The 12,904-nt window shown below is 45.5% G+C and overlaps 1 protein-coding gene across 6 annotated transcripts in view; it reads right to left on the bottom strand.

Annotated features, from left to right (window-relative positions):
• The window catches only part of MEI1 (meiotic double-stranded break formation protein 1), a 39,936-nt gene that overhangs the window by 17,484 nt on the left and 9,548 nt on the right, over positions 1-12,904 (bottom strand). For all 6 annotated transcript variants that reach the window (XM_072868003.1, XM_072868022.1, XM_072868033.1 and 3 more), the window contains 12 exons: positions 12,598-12,714; positions 11,970-12,069; positions 9,304-9,438; positions 8,644-8,758; positions 6,978-7,096; positions 5,777-5,918; positions 4,265-4,376; positions 3,559-3,619; positions 2,207-2,304; positions 1,241-1,415; positions 984-1,131; positions 142-414 (listed from right to left, as the gene is read on the bottom strand). In XM_072868003.1, the coding sequence (XP_072724104.1) occupies positions 142-414; positions 984-1,131; positions 1,241-1,415; positions 2,207-2,304; positions 3,559-3,619; positions 4,265-4,376; positions 5,777-5,918; positions 6,978-7,096; positions 8,644-8,758; positions 9,304-9,438; positions 11,970-12,069; positions 12,598-12,714 (1,595 nt within the window). The remainder of the gene's footprint in view (positions 1-141; positions 415-983; positions 1,132-1,240; positions 1,416-2,206; positions 2,305-3,558; positions 3,620-4,264; positions 4,377-5,776; positions 5,919-6,977; positions 7,097-8,643; positions 8,759-9,303; positions 9,439-11,969; positions 12,070-12,597; positions 12,715-12,904) is intronic.

The raw sequence follows: 12,904 nt of genomic DNA on the forward strand, positions 1-12,904 counted from the left end.
GGGAGGTGGAAGTCTGTGTATATACACATGGGCCCTTCTAACAGAATCCTTGGCCTCATAACAGCACTAAGAGCTTTAAGAACCAAAAAGCTCCCCATATCAGGGCCAGGATAGCAGCCTGTCCTTGTGAAAGCCACATACCAGTAAAATAAGCAAAATGCTGGAATTGCTCTTCAGAATGGGAAGTAACGGGTTAGCACTGTTTAGCTGCTCAGACATGCCAAAACCAGCTTCTTCAGTCTCAGCCTGCTTGCAGGCTCCCCAGGAAAACCAGAGTTGGAGGACTTGGTGTCCAAATCTACCCATAAGTTCAGGGTAGCGCAGGAAGAATTTCAGCAGGAGAGGACAATGGACGTAGACCAAGCTCAGATCTGGAAGATTATCCAGGATCCTCCTTATGGTACACAACGACCTCTGGTAAGTGTGTGGGAGAGAAAGGGGGAGGGAGAGAGAGAACAAAATAATCACTAGATACTGAATATCGAAAAGCTGAAGTGATGAGAGTTTACCGTGAGAAACAGTCACACTGCCTTTTAAGTAGACAATCAAATATATCAGTTAAACATCATTTTGTGAAGCCCATTTGCATCACAAAGGCTAAGAAACTTGTAGGCTTTATACAGTGCTCAAAGCTGTGCAGCAGCAAAGAGCCATATGGGAACACTAGAAAGCCTGCTGCAGAGGCTGTAGATGTGTTCAGGAGACTGAAGCTATGAAATTTATTATATTCTGTATGTGAATTCACAGCCTGTCCAACGCATTTACACTTCCCACACATGCACAAGTTTATTCAGTCAAATCTATATTCCCTAGTGGCTTTTCACAGTTAACTTTCCAGAGTGTAGATGCACTGCACACTCTTCACTCATTCACCGCTCACCACCTATGTCAAAATACTTTCTGCACAAGGGTTGATAGGAGTGGGGAGAAACCTTAGTTTCAACAAAAAGGGTCCAAGAGGTAGGAAAGACATCTTCTTTTACCAAGTCCAGGGCTTTGCCTTTGTCCTGACAGACAGCAAGGAGGTAGAGTGCAGCTCTGAGTATGTATGGAGGGGGACAGTCTCCATGGTCCTGTGCTGATAGGAGGAAATTTCTTATGGCTAAAAATAATTCTGCTTCTGGGACAAACCTGCATTCAAGGAGATTGGAGTGGAAACAATAACATCAGACATGCCTTACTCACCAATACATGGTATGTAATGGCCACAAAACCACTTGCCTTGTTTCTCTTGGCTCACCTGTCCCCAAGGGTGTAGGCAAAGTATAAGAGTAGTATGAAGCAGTGTTGGTGGCTGCAAAGAGACTGATCCAAAGAGAAAGGCTCAGGGGTTTCAGCCAGGAGGAGAAGGCTTTCAGCAACGGTGTAGTTTAATTGAGGTAGACCCTTCTGCAGGAGCTCAGACATCTCTTGCTCTAGAAATAAAACTAATATGAGCAGGCAGGCAGTGATGAGGAATGTCTATGACAAAGCAGAGTGGAACAGGGGGATGGAAGCATCTGCCTGCCCTAACTCAAGCACATTAAATTAGGGAAGCTCCTGATGTAAGATATATCAAAGCCAACCTACTACCCCACAGCCTGCATATGGCAAGCACACCTCTATGATTTAGCATGAATACGGGTGTGAGATCTGATTTAATAAAGCTGGCTTTGAGGATGAAAAGACACTTCTGTTAGAGGTTCCCAGCTCTTTGCTGATGCTGCCTGTATGGTGACCAACCACTGCCAGTGGGAAAAGTGGCTTTTGTGATGTGGAAACTTTCATCTCTTTTATTTGGGACTTACCTATTATAGAAAGTCACAGTATAGACAGGAAAGCTTTATAGAGTATGCCAGAGGAAAAAATGACCTTAAACTGCAGATATGGGTAACTATGTGGCAGGTAATATTGTTCCAATTAAGCCATGCACACTTGTGCTAATAAATGTCACCATGTAAACAAAACCATAGGCAGATGAAACACGTTCTTTCAGGTACGGTTCCAAACTCTTCAAAAGGCATTCTCTGAGTGTTATCTCCTTGCTGGACCAGCTTAAAAAAAGCTGGGAAAAAAAATCTCTAGATAGAGCGCATGTGTGTCCTCCCTTCCCTCCTCCTTTGTCTTTTTTTTTTTTTTTTTTTTTAATTTTTGCACCTATTGCCTAAATAGAGGGTGGCAGGGCCTCAAACTAAATGAAGCAATTTGTCTCTTTCCCCAAACTTGCCCTCCTGAGAAGAAGTTCTCTTCTTCTCTGTGGCAGAATAAAGGCTCAGGCACAAGCTGCAGAGGAAGCTGGAACAGGCCTGATTCAAGGCAGGATTACTGTGAAGAAGAGCAGAAACATACAGTGAAGAAGGCTAGAATCATCCTCTTCATACTGCTAATATCACATGCTGTCTGCCAGAACCTCAGTTTACCGAATGATCACATACAAGCAGCACCTGCCCCATCACAACAAGACTCCAGGACCCAACCTGGGCTTCCAGGAAAATGAGGAGTTCCCAAAGGAGAGTCAGCTCACAGATGTGGCGGGTAAGCACAGTGACGACAGAGAACATGTTCACATACCTTGGGACAATATGAATACAGTGGGGTACTCTCACAATCATCATACCTGGCATACACAGGGAGTCCTGTAAGGGCAGGACCCCTAACACTCCAGAGAATGGGAGGTTTTTGAGGGTGGCTCCCGATACCTGATTCCACTGGCAAACACCAGTAAGGAGATTTTGTAGCAATGGTGTTTCCAGGGATGAACAATGAAGAATGCCAAAACGTTAACTAAAAGTGTGAGAACAGCTCTATTTCCAGGTATTTCTCTCTCTCCAATGATTTCCTTGCAGAATAGGACATAACCAAACACCTTTGCACTGTAACACACCATCCTTGGTGCCCCACACTACTGTATTGAGAGGCCTAGATCACTCCCTCCACACACCATTCACAGGCATAAACATCCCCACTCCAAGTTCCACAGTGGTAACCTGGACTAGGGGTGCTGTGTGTTTTGTTTGCTCTTTTAATGAGATGTAGTCACAGGAAAGAGGAGGTAAAACATCTCTGCAGACCCACAAAGAGTCTCCCCAAGTGCTCCTCAACCTAGAAATCATAGCCTCTGCTACAGAAGACCCTTTGCAATGTCTGCTGTTGAAATCTTCCTCCTCCCTCCCATTTCTTACACACTATCACACCATGGGGAACCAAGATAGTGGTAATATGTGCCTAGGAAGCCAGAGCTCAGATGGAACTGATGCTACTGTTACTTCTCTTCAAAACACCCACTGATTTGACTACTCCAAAGTCAGGAGGCTTTATCTCTATCTGCACAGCTCACAAAGGAGCACAGAATTCTCACAACGCTGTGTAAATCTACCCGCCCCCTATCCGACTGCTTCTCCCTTCTCCCACATCCAGCTTTTCCATTGTCAGTTACCATTTACATTTTGCAATAGGATACAACCAACTCTTGAGTCTTTTCAGCCTCCCATGTTGCCTGATCAGGTGCATTAGATAAGGCATGATCTGCTTTCCCATCTGGAAATTTTTTACTTGCTCACAATACCCACATCACAATACCTTTGTACAGAGCAAAATCTGGCCTTCAGCTCCAGTGTCAGTCGGATGAAGGAGGAGGATGCTAGACAGAAAGCAAGACAAAAACGTCGAAGGAGCACAGAACGTGTACAATAAGGGAGAAAAGTAGGCAGGTCCCATAACCGTCCCCACACATCTCCACGCAAACCTGGTGAACAGGGCAGGCCATCTCAGTAAGAATACATTTTTTAGGCCTTCTCTCCCAAAGCAAACTACTCCAAGTTTGGTTTGGAGGGGAGTATCTGAGATTCATTTGTTTTCTCAGGAGGAGAAGGGAAGATTTGCCAGCTTCACATGTTTAGAATAGAGGAATTCTCTACATCACCTCTCTGATGTCCAAAGAGTAAGGAATACAAAGAGTAGATAGGATTTCTACATAGTAAAATCCCACCAACAATTCCAGCATAATCCCTGTCTACAGGAACAGCGAATTCTGAATATTCCAGAGGAAAGGGTAAAGCTGACACAACTTACTTATCTAAAATAAAATCTGTCCCATCATCATTGCTAGACCAAGTAACTTTTTCATCCTGCTGAACATGACTGCACACTCTATTCTTACTCATATAAACATGTAATATAATCCTCCACATAAAGTCTCGTTAAGCTCATTGCCTCAGTAATATGCAGTAGCAGCAAGTTCCATCAGTTAAGAGCACAGAGAACATGATCCCACACTACCCCATACCCAGCTTTTTGGAGAACTTATTCCGCATGTTTGGCACCACTGTAAAGAGGGTATTAAGTGTTGAGATGAAAACCTCCATCACTGATGGGCTGACAGCCCTTTCCAGGTAGTTCTGTGGAAAGAAGAAAAGATCAGGTGTGTGATACACAATAAACACTGAAAGCAGCAGCTTTCTTCAAGCCTCCTGCCCGCCCAGAAAGTTAGATTTCTAAACCCAAACAAATGGAGTAACAGTTCTACCAAAATGCCTGGCAGCAAGTACACAGGCTTACAGAGCACTTTGAAAGCAACTAACTCTCCCCTCTGCCAACATTACGAGCTGTGCTGCTAACTCTGCAAGACATTACATCAAACAAGAAACGTCTTAGTGATTCCAGCTCACAACCAGTTAGGCCTTAATGCACAGCAACTGACGTTACTGCCCATATTGCCCTGGAAGTAATTGGTCTCACAGGTCAGATGGCTAATTCTCCAGCATGGCATACAACATAAGACATACGCTTAAGTGCAGCTGACTTCAGTAACACTTAACATCTGTGCTTCAGCATTTTATTGAGTAGTGGCAAACACAGGCATTTAAGCTCTCTACAGAGTCCAGCCCTAAACTGTTTAGAACAGAACGACTCAACTCACTCTTGTAGAAGGTCACTGGACAATTTTCTCACAGTCCATTAATTTTTACCCAAGTTCAATGAGCAAGAAACAGCACGCTGACTCCAGCTTTGCCAAACTGGATATGCACTGCACCCTCCCTTCAGGGACGAGAACAGCAATGCCACTGCAGCTGCCTACCAAGAGACTGGTTAAAAACATACAAAACGAAACATCTCCAAGCCCCCAACAACTGCAAGAATCCATACACCTGAACCTGTGGCAAAGCACAAGCAAAATTTAGCCAACATTTAGAACCACAACCAGAGTCCCATTGTTTTGACAATTCTGCTCAAAGTGTCTTAGTGACAGGTCTGTATGGAGCACTAAAGCACACATGACTCTCCATGGCTGATTTTTAAACCATGTCCCTGGCCTTACTGAGGCACAATGCTTAGTACTGCCCTTGCCTTGTAGACTGGGCAGCCTCCTCAATACCTTCTGGAAAGAAGTGTGAAAACGAAGTTGCAGATGCAAAATACCGCTGCTTTCCGGGACACAGGCAAGTTTTGAAAAAGTGGCAGAAGGGGAAACAACAGTTCAGGCACTCTTCATTTTCTGCAACATCCAGAGCTGCCATGGATTAGATAACATGGCAGGTAGGCTATGGGGATTGCACAGTCTGAAGAAACACACTGCCATCTACATGGAAGCTTTATTAATTTCTCCACCCCCTGAGATGGTACACTCCCATTTTGCATGAACTGTATAATGCCACATTTGGCTCTGGAGAGTTGGCAAATGCCACACCTGTTCTTGGTTTACTCTACATGCTCTCTTCCCAAAAAAAAACTTGTGCAACCCACTCTTGGTACCTTTCCAGGTACCCAAGGAATAGACCAAGTTCAAAAGAAACCCTACCATGACCATGGGGATGCAGAGACTGTCACAAATCCTCAACAGGAACTCAGAGAAGTTGCTCAGCGTGTCCTTGCTCTCAGAGTTAGGGGCAGTGAAAGCATTCTCCTGGGCCATGGGGTCACTCTGGAATTCCACTGCTAACCTACAAACACACAGCGGATACCAGAGGAGAGAGGAATCCTCCTCACTCTGCAAAGGAAGTTGGGAAATACTGCATTTCCATCACAACTTTCACCATTAAGGACCCCACAAACACTTGATGGGTTGGAAACACAGGAACCTGGCAATCACAGAGAGCTTGAGTGATAGCTCTTGAGTGAAGCTATTAAAAGCTATTAGAAGTCAGCAATGTTGCACAACAGTACAAGTTGGGAAAGGAAGACTTAACTTCTGTGAAGAAAGTATCTGGTGTGGGAAGCCCTAGTGTGGCAAGACTAGAGGTTCCCAGCCAGGCCAGAGTGCCTGGAGCACAATACAGCAAACCTCATGACAATCAGCCAGGGGACCATTCAGCTGCTCTAAAAACCATGACAGAACCCGAGTGCCCTGTAACACCACCCCAAGACACTGGGTCAGTGCAGACAGGGACACCTGCTTCTGACTGAATGATCTCAGCCAAACCAAATGCAAGTGATGAAAGGCAAAATAACTAAGTTGGCCAGACTTCCCTAACAACAGATCTGGTTTCACACACCACTGCCTGCTGTGCAGCTAAGAGTGAGAGATAGCTCTCATCCAGAAAAACAGGAAAAGTTGGTGCCTATAAACCCACTTGAGTAACAGGTCACAGACATGAGCAAATCCAAGGCCAGCATCTGGAGCAGACACACATTTGTTAAATGGTTAATTCCCTCCAGCAGTGAGACCACATACCCCACGGCACAGGAATATGGTTTCACACATACCTTCCAACCATTCTTACATCATCATCAGTTTTGGCTAACTTTCAAGCAGTTCCTCAAAGGCCAAAGACATGAAATAAACTTATATGTCCCAGGCAAATTTCTTGGGAGACACATACAGGTGTCACAAATTTTCACTATCACTCCATATCCCTCCTTCTTTTGTTTCACTGACAAGTGCCACGCATTGAACTCACCTGTGATATTTCATTGGTGGGGTTGGGTAGAGGAACTCCGTTACAAGGACAGACGGACATGGACACACACAACACCCACCCAGCTCCTTGACTTGTCCTCACCTGCAAGCATTTCTGAAACTTTCCAGGGTGTTGAGCAAGAACTGTCCCTGTCTCTGAGGAACTCTGCTGAGATTTCTGCTTGCTGGGTGACTCTGAGACACTGAGAAGAGGAGATCACCCTGTTAAAGGAGAGAAGTCTAAAAATCTTATGTCCACTGTTGGAAAAAATAGGTTTCTTCTCTGATACCAGCAGCAGGAAGAACAACAGATTTCCATTCACTCACTTATTTCACATAACTTTTTTTTCTATTGTGCTTTTTCCAGGGAGGGCAGAGTTAGAAAGCTTCCGTGCCCTTCCTAGGGAGGACAGAGTTACAGAGATACTAGTTCTACACTGCCCTGTCTTTACAGTCTGTATTGCCATGGTTTGGTCTAATCTGAGTTTTAAACAGCTCAGCTAATGGAGCTTCAAACCCTTTGGGAAAACTTGGTATTTTTAAAAAATTTTGTTTCTTCCAATTACTCTTCAGACAATGCTGAACAGTTCCTCTCCCTGCTCAGCACTGAACTCTTAGAAGTTCTCTACTTTGGCTCAGATTTGTAAGCAACTATCCATGTACTAGCTCTTGTTCCCACACAGCATCCTACTGAGTTCAGCCAGAAGCCAACTGCAGCGTCAGAGTTAATCATTTGCCAAAACTGGGAACCACTTGGAACTCAAAATCTGCCTTTAAGCCTTACCCTGTTGTGGTGGTCTTCTCCAAATACTACCAGAGGAGGGCATGGCCTGGCAGTTCAGAACTCCTTCTCCTTCTGCATTTGATGGCTGAGATACCTTAGTACAGGTACAATCACTTTCCCTTTTCTCCCATTAAAGACAGCCTGGATGTCCTTCTGATCTGCCTAATTTCCTTCCTGTGAAGCTCCTTATTCTGAATGGGACACCACACTCTGTGTGGGTGCAAACAGACTGACCAACATCTGCCTGTGCAGCAGAAAGCAGTTCTGCCTCCTCCAGGCAAAGAAGACAGACATCTAGTACCACAGAACTTGGGCTTAAAGACAGTTCAGCAGGCATTTGGAGCTCTGCTACTCCAGCAAGATGCTCTTGCCACTACAGACATGCGATCTAAACCTACATGGCTCTAACCCTAGAGCAAGAAGGCTCAGCCTGTGTCTTTTCACTAGCCACTTGTAATGGAGGCTCTCCTCAGAAGTGCATAGGTCCCAGAAGCACATCACACTAACTACATATTCCAGGAATAGGAAAGGATTTGCAGTTCAAAGAGTGGCTACCAGCTCCCTTGCTGAGGCATCACAGTGCATGTATGATGACCCTCTTGGTCTGAAGGCACAGCAAGAGATGTTCATTGCCAAAAAAATAGATTGACCAACACAGCCTACAAGGTGGGGGCCTGAAGAAGGGAAGTTCAAATGACCTTGGAGTACTGGACACATAAAGAGAGCAGCACGCTCAAGTGGTGCCCCACAAATCTTCATGAATTTAGAAAGACAACATTCACGAGCATCCATCTTCAGCTGCTTCAAAGACAAAGATTGGTACCATCTCAAGGCATGAGGATCAAAAGAAACACTAGAGAACCCAACAGCCACAGGGTAAGGGGACGGAACATATATACAACATCTACATAGTGTGCTAGGAGGATCAGGGATGATCCCTGTCCTGCTTGGTCCTACCAACAAGCAACAACAACTTTTGACTTACTGCATGCCTCTTGCTACTCTGTGGTGGGGAAAGGTCAGCACATCGCTTCAGCACTGCCTCCAGCAGCTTCTGTAGCTCTTCATATGGGACTGGAGGGGAGCTCAGATGGTCCTTCCTGAACAAGCGGAGAGAAAGACAGCATGCACATTCCCTGCTGGGGACATTCCACCTGGGAAGGCAACACCAGCAGAAATAACTGCTCTTCTGACAGCAATATGCCATTGCCACTTCTCTCTAGTGCAGCATACTAAGGTCACCGTATCTGAACAGTGCCTTCATCCAGATGTGAGCCCAAACACACCCTCACTGCATTCACTGTCTGCTCCCACTACAGTCTGGAAGCATGTGACTGTGCAGAGTCTTATGCTAGCTGTTATCTATCTGGATGGGGCACAGAGTGACAAAGCCACAGCAGCTGCAGTACAAACCTGCCTGGGATGCGGGGTCCTTGCTGCAGCGACTTGCTGCCTACCACAGCTTCATTGCCCTGGCAGCCTTTTGAGGTGGGTGGGAAGCTAGCTCTGCTGTACCCACGCCTGTCTCAGCCAGAAGTCCCACTGCAGAGCATGCTCACCCACACAGCCACTGGGGAGCTGCAGAGACCAACATGGTATCAACAGATGTATCTAAAGAAAAGCCTGCAAAGACTTTCCTGCCTACCTCAGGAAAGCTGCCACAGCTCTTACAGCCTCCACTACCACCTCCAGCACTGGGCAGTTCACTGTCTCCATCAGAACATCAATGGCTTCTATACATACACCGCGGTTTGTGAATAATTTGATTTCCACTGGTTGCCTGAGAAGAGGAAATGAAGTAAACAAGGAGAATATTGTCAGACTTAAGTAACTGTAGTGCCCTCTCCTCATTTCACCAAATGGACAGCTGAGCCGTGTGGTTCCAGACATGTTTTTCAGTATTCAGAGCCAGCTGCTCTCAAGGATGTAGTCTCAAACTTCAGCAGGTGGGGGGTTTGCTACAAAGAGTGAACTTCAGCAGGTCTGGAGCCCTACTACGATGAAAAAAACCCACAGCCTGGATAACTGTGTGACTGCACCAGCAAACACTGACATGAAAAGCACAGGAAAAACAGGCTTTGCAAAACACCACCATCTCTCTCCCTAGGACTCTATGCTGAGGCCATCTGCTCTGGCATTTGCGGGTTCATCTGGCAACTCATATTTCTGAGTAAACAAGCAAACACAACCATCCTAGAACAAGGACGATACCATGAGAATAGCTTCTCTCACAGTCCTATAGCACTTCCAATGCCAGATGCTGCCAGAAGGGCAGGGACTTTCATGAATTTGAAAAGTAATCAGGAAAATAAACACAATCCAACTGTTCTGACAATTCTTCTTGATAGTGAGCATTTTGGTCATCTGATCACCTTGTGGCTCAACACCTTTGAGCATTCAGCATGAGAGCATGGAGGGATGACAAGCCATTAATCCCATTATTGGACAGAGCTGTATAAATGGCAGACTGTGCTCATTTGGCTCCTGGCAAGTCAGGTAGTTGGGAAGGCAGGGAGAAGACAGGCAGTTACATGCGGACAAGAGGCACTAACACCCTGCCAGAGGGCCTCTCCGAAGTGAAGCAAGAAAAGCAGCACAGCACGACAGGAGCCAGACTTGGGAGCCAAAAGTATTCCCTGTTATTCAGTTTTCACAGATGTGCCTGACTAAAGTAAGCCAGGAGCACATGCTCCCATGCACAAATGGAACAGGAAAGTGAACTTCAGCAGAATTACACCAGTAGCCCAGCTACAGGACAAAAAGTGAACAAAGGCAGAACCACTCTTTTTAGTCACTCAGTGGGATGAAACCCAGCTTGGCAGTCACCTCATGTTCTGCTGTGAGAAAAAGCTGTGAGGTGGGCAAGGCAAGGAAAAGGCCTTGTGGAACTCAGGCACCAGGAGCAGCCTCTGGCCCAAGCCATAAGCGATGTGCTGAACTTCCAAATTGTTTCTACTTATACTGTAATTCTATTAATCCTCTGTATTGCCTTTCTTTAATCACTGACCTTCTGAAATAAAACACATCAGGGAAAAAAAAAAGTCTTCACTGACTCATGCAGGGAGGAAGGGATGGAGGAGTATTGCTGACTCATTCAAGAGGCACAAACCCACTTGCAATATGGTACACTATGATGTCTTCAGGGCCTGGGAGAAAAGTGTGACGGACAGCACTCTCGCAGCTTCCTGCAGCCTCTCGTCTTTGGGCCCCAAACTGTGTCTGCCACTCTGGTTGTGCTGGGAGAGACAAGGGACACGCCAGGGAGAGCTACCCACCATTCCTGACATACTGCCAAGGGGAGTAGTATGTCCTGCTTGGACAACACCAGAGCATGGGGCTCGCTTACACAAGAGAATCCAGCTGCAAGGAAAAACCAAGAAGAGAGGTTCCAGGATGAGACCCCTTTCCCCACTACAAGATAGTTTTAAATAAAACATCATTTCTAAGGCAAGGCTCAGAGAAACAGAATGGGTATGCTAGAAAATGAGAGTAATTGCACAGAGCGTTCTCTTTGTTTTACAAGCATAAATGCTGTAATTAGTGTTTCCCACATCCTGGTTTCTCTTTTTGACAGATCCCACACTGGCATCATCACACTGTTCTAGCACTGTTGCTTTTTCTTCTCCTTTTTACCCTGCCATTTGCTACAAAATTGACTATGACATTTCCAAAATTCAGCTCAAGGGCTCTCTTGAGGGAACTAAGTGGCAAAAACAAGACTCTGTCACTAGCATGACAGGACAGGAACAAGATCATAGAGGCAAGAACAGGAAGCACAGAAGAAAAACAAGCCAGGTTATGTTATTCCTTAGCAGAAAACAAGAGGGAAAAAAGTGACAGAAGACATTAATATTTCAGCCTAGAATTTGTTTTTGCTGTTCGAATTTAGCTCAGATGATGATACAAGACTAGAAGCCATGGAATTTGCATGCTCTGTTTTGTCACACAGGTGCACTTAGCAGGAGCTGGCCTGTTCACATACGCCTGGACCTTCCCAGCCCTCCTTCCTGCTCTATCTACAGCTGAAAAGAGATTTCACCTCCCAGATTGACAAGGAAGCAGGAAGAGGCAGATATACTGGTGGATGTATGCGCAAAGAGGACAAGCTGGGAGGTTCGGAAACAACCATCAGGCCCTTCTTCACAAGAATAAAGAAGATGCATTTGTTTAGCAATGTCTTTCAAACACAAAGGCTCTGGGGGTGTATATGTTTGGTCTCGGACAAAAAACCTTAAAAAGCAAAAGCACCACAGCCTCCATTTTGGGGCACCAAACTCTGCCTGTGCAAGCTTGAAGGGGGTACTCCCTTACCGTTTCAGTATTTCAGTGAAGAGCAGGAGCCCTTGTTTGTGCAACTCCACATTGTTCAGCTGCAGGACATCTTGGAGACTCCTCACCAGAGATTCAATGCCTGCACGTGTTCAAGAGAAGTCACAGAGAGAGCTTTTAACACCCCAAATTGCAGGACAGAAGCAAAATTAATTTTTAAAAGGAAGGAAGATTTTAACAATTATTCTTCTGAGCCACTGACAAAAACAACTGCCCAAAACTGCTGAGTGTTCACTCAGCTCCCTGATAATAGGCCCCAACCTCCACTGCTGGAGGTAAGTCCAGAAGAACGGAAGGATTTTAGCATTTCTTCCTAAATCCACTCTTGGCATGTCCACAGAAACACCTAATAGTAACTTAGGTAGCGTCAGTCATGATAACTGGTTATTATAACAAATGCATGCTCATCAGGAACTCATTAGGACAGTGACACTGTAAATCCAAGCTATGTTGGACATCACAAACATGTCTGATAGGTACTCATTTCCAGTCCTTTATCCATCCTGACTGGGAATTGTGATTGTGTGTAAAGTGTTGAAATTCAGCCAGAGGCACAACAAATGCCCACAGTATTACTGCAGTCACTCTGTCAGAAAGGTTGATGACTCACCATAGACTGTGTGACACTTCGAGAAGAAAAGGTGTTCTTCAGTTAGGAGAAGCAGGCAGCAATACACTGACCAGATGAGAATTTCACTGTTGCACGAGAGACACTCAAATAGGAATTCTGCAAACACACACACACAAATAAGGTCACCCTGGTAAGAGGCAGTCTGCTCACAGCACGGCGCAGCTGCTCCTAGAACAGAGCAGAGGAAGAAGGAAACAAGGAAACATAGCAACAGCCACAGGGAGAACGGTTATATTACGAAATGCCAGGAATGGAGAATGGACTGGATGCTTGGGGGTATGCTAAT

Source organism: Ciconia boyciana, chromosome 1 (genome assembly GCF_034638445.1).
Source record: "Ciconia boyciana chromosome 1, ASM3463844v1, whole genome shotgun sequence".
Taxonomy (NCBI): domain Eukaryota; kingdom Metazoa; phylum Chordata; class Aves; order Ciconiiformes; family Ciconiidae; genus Ciconia; species Ciconia boyciana.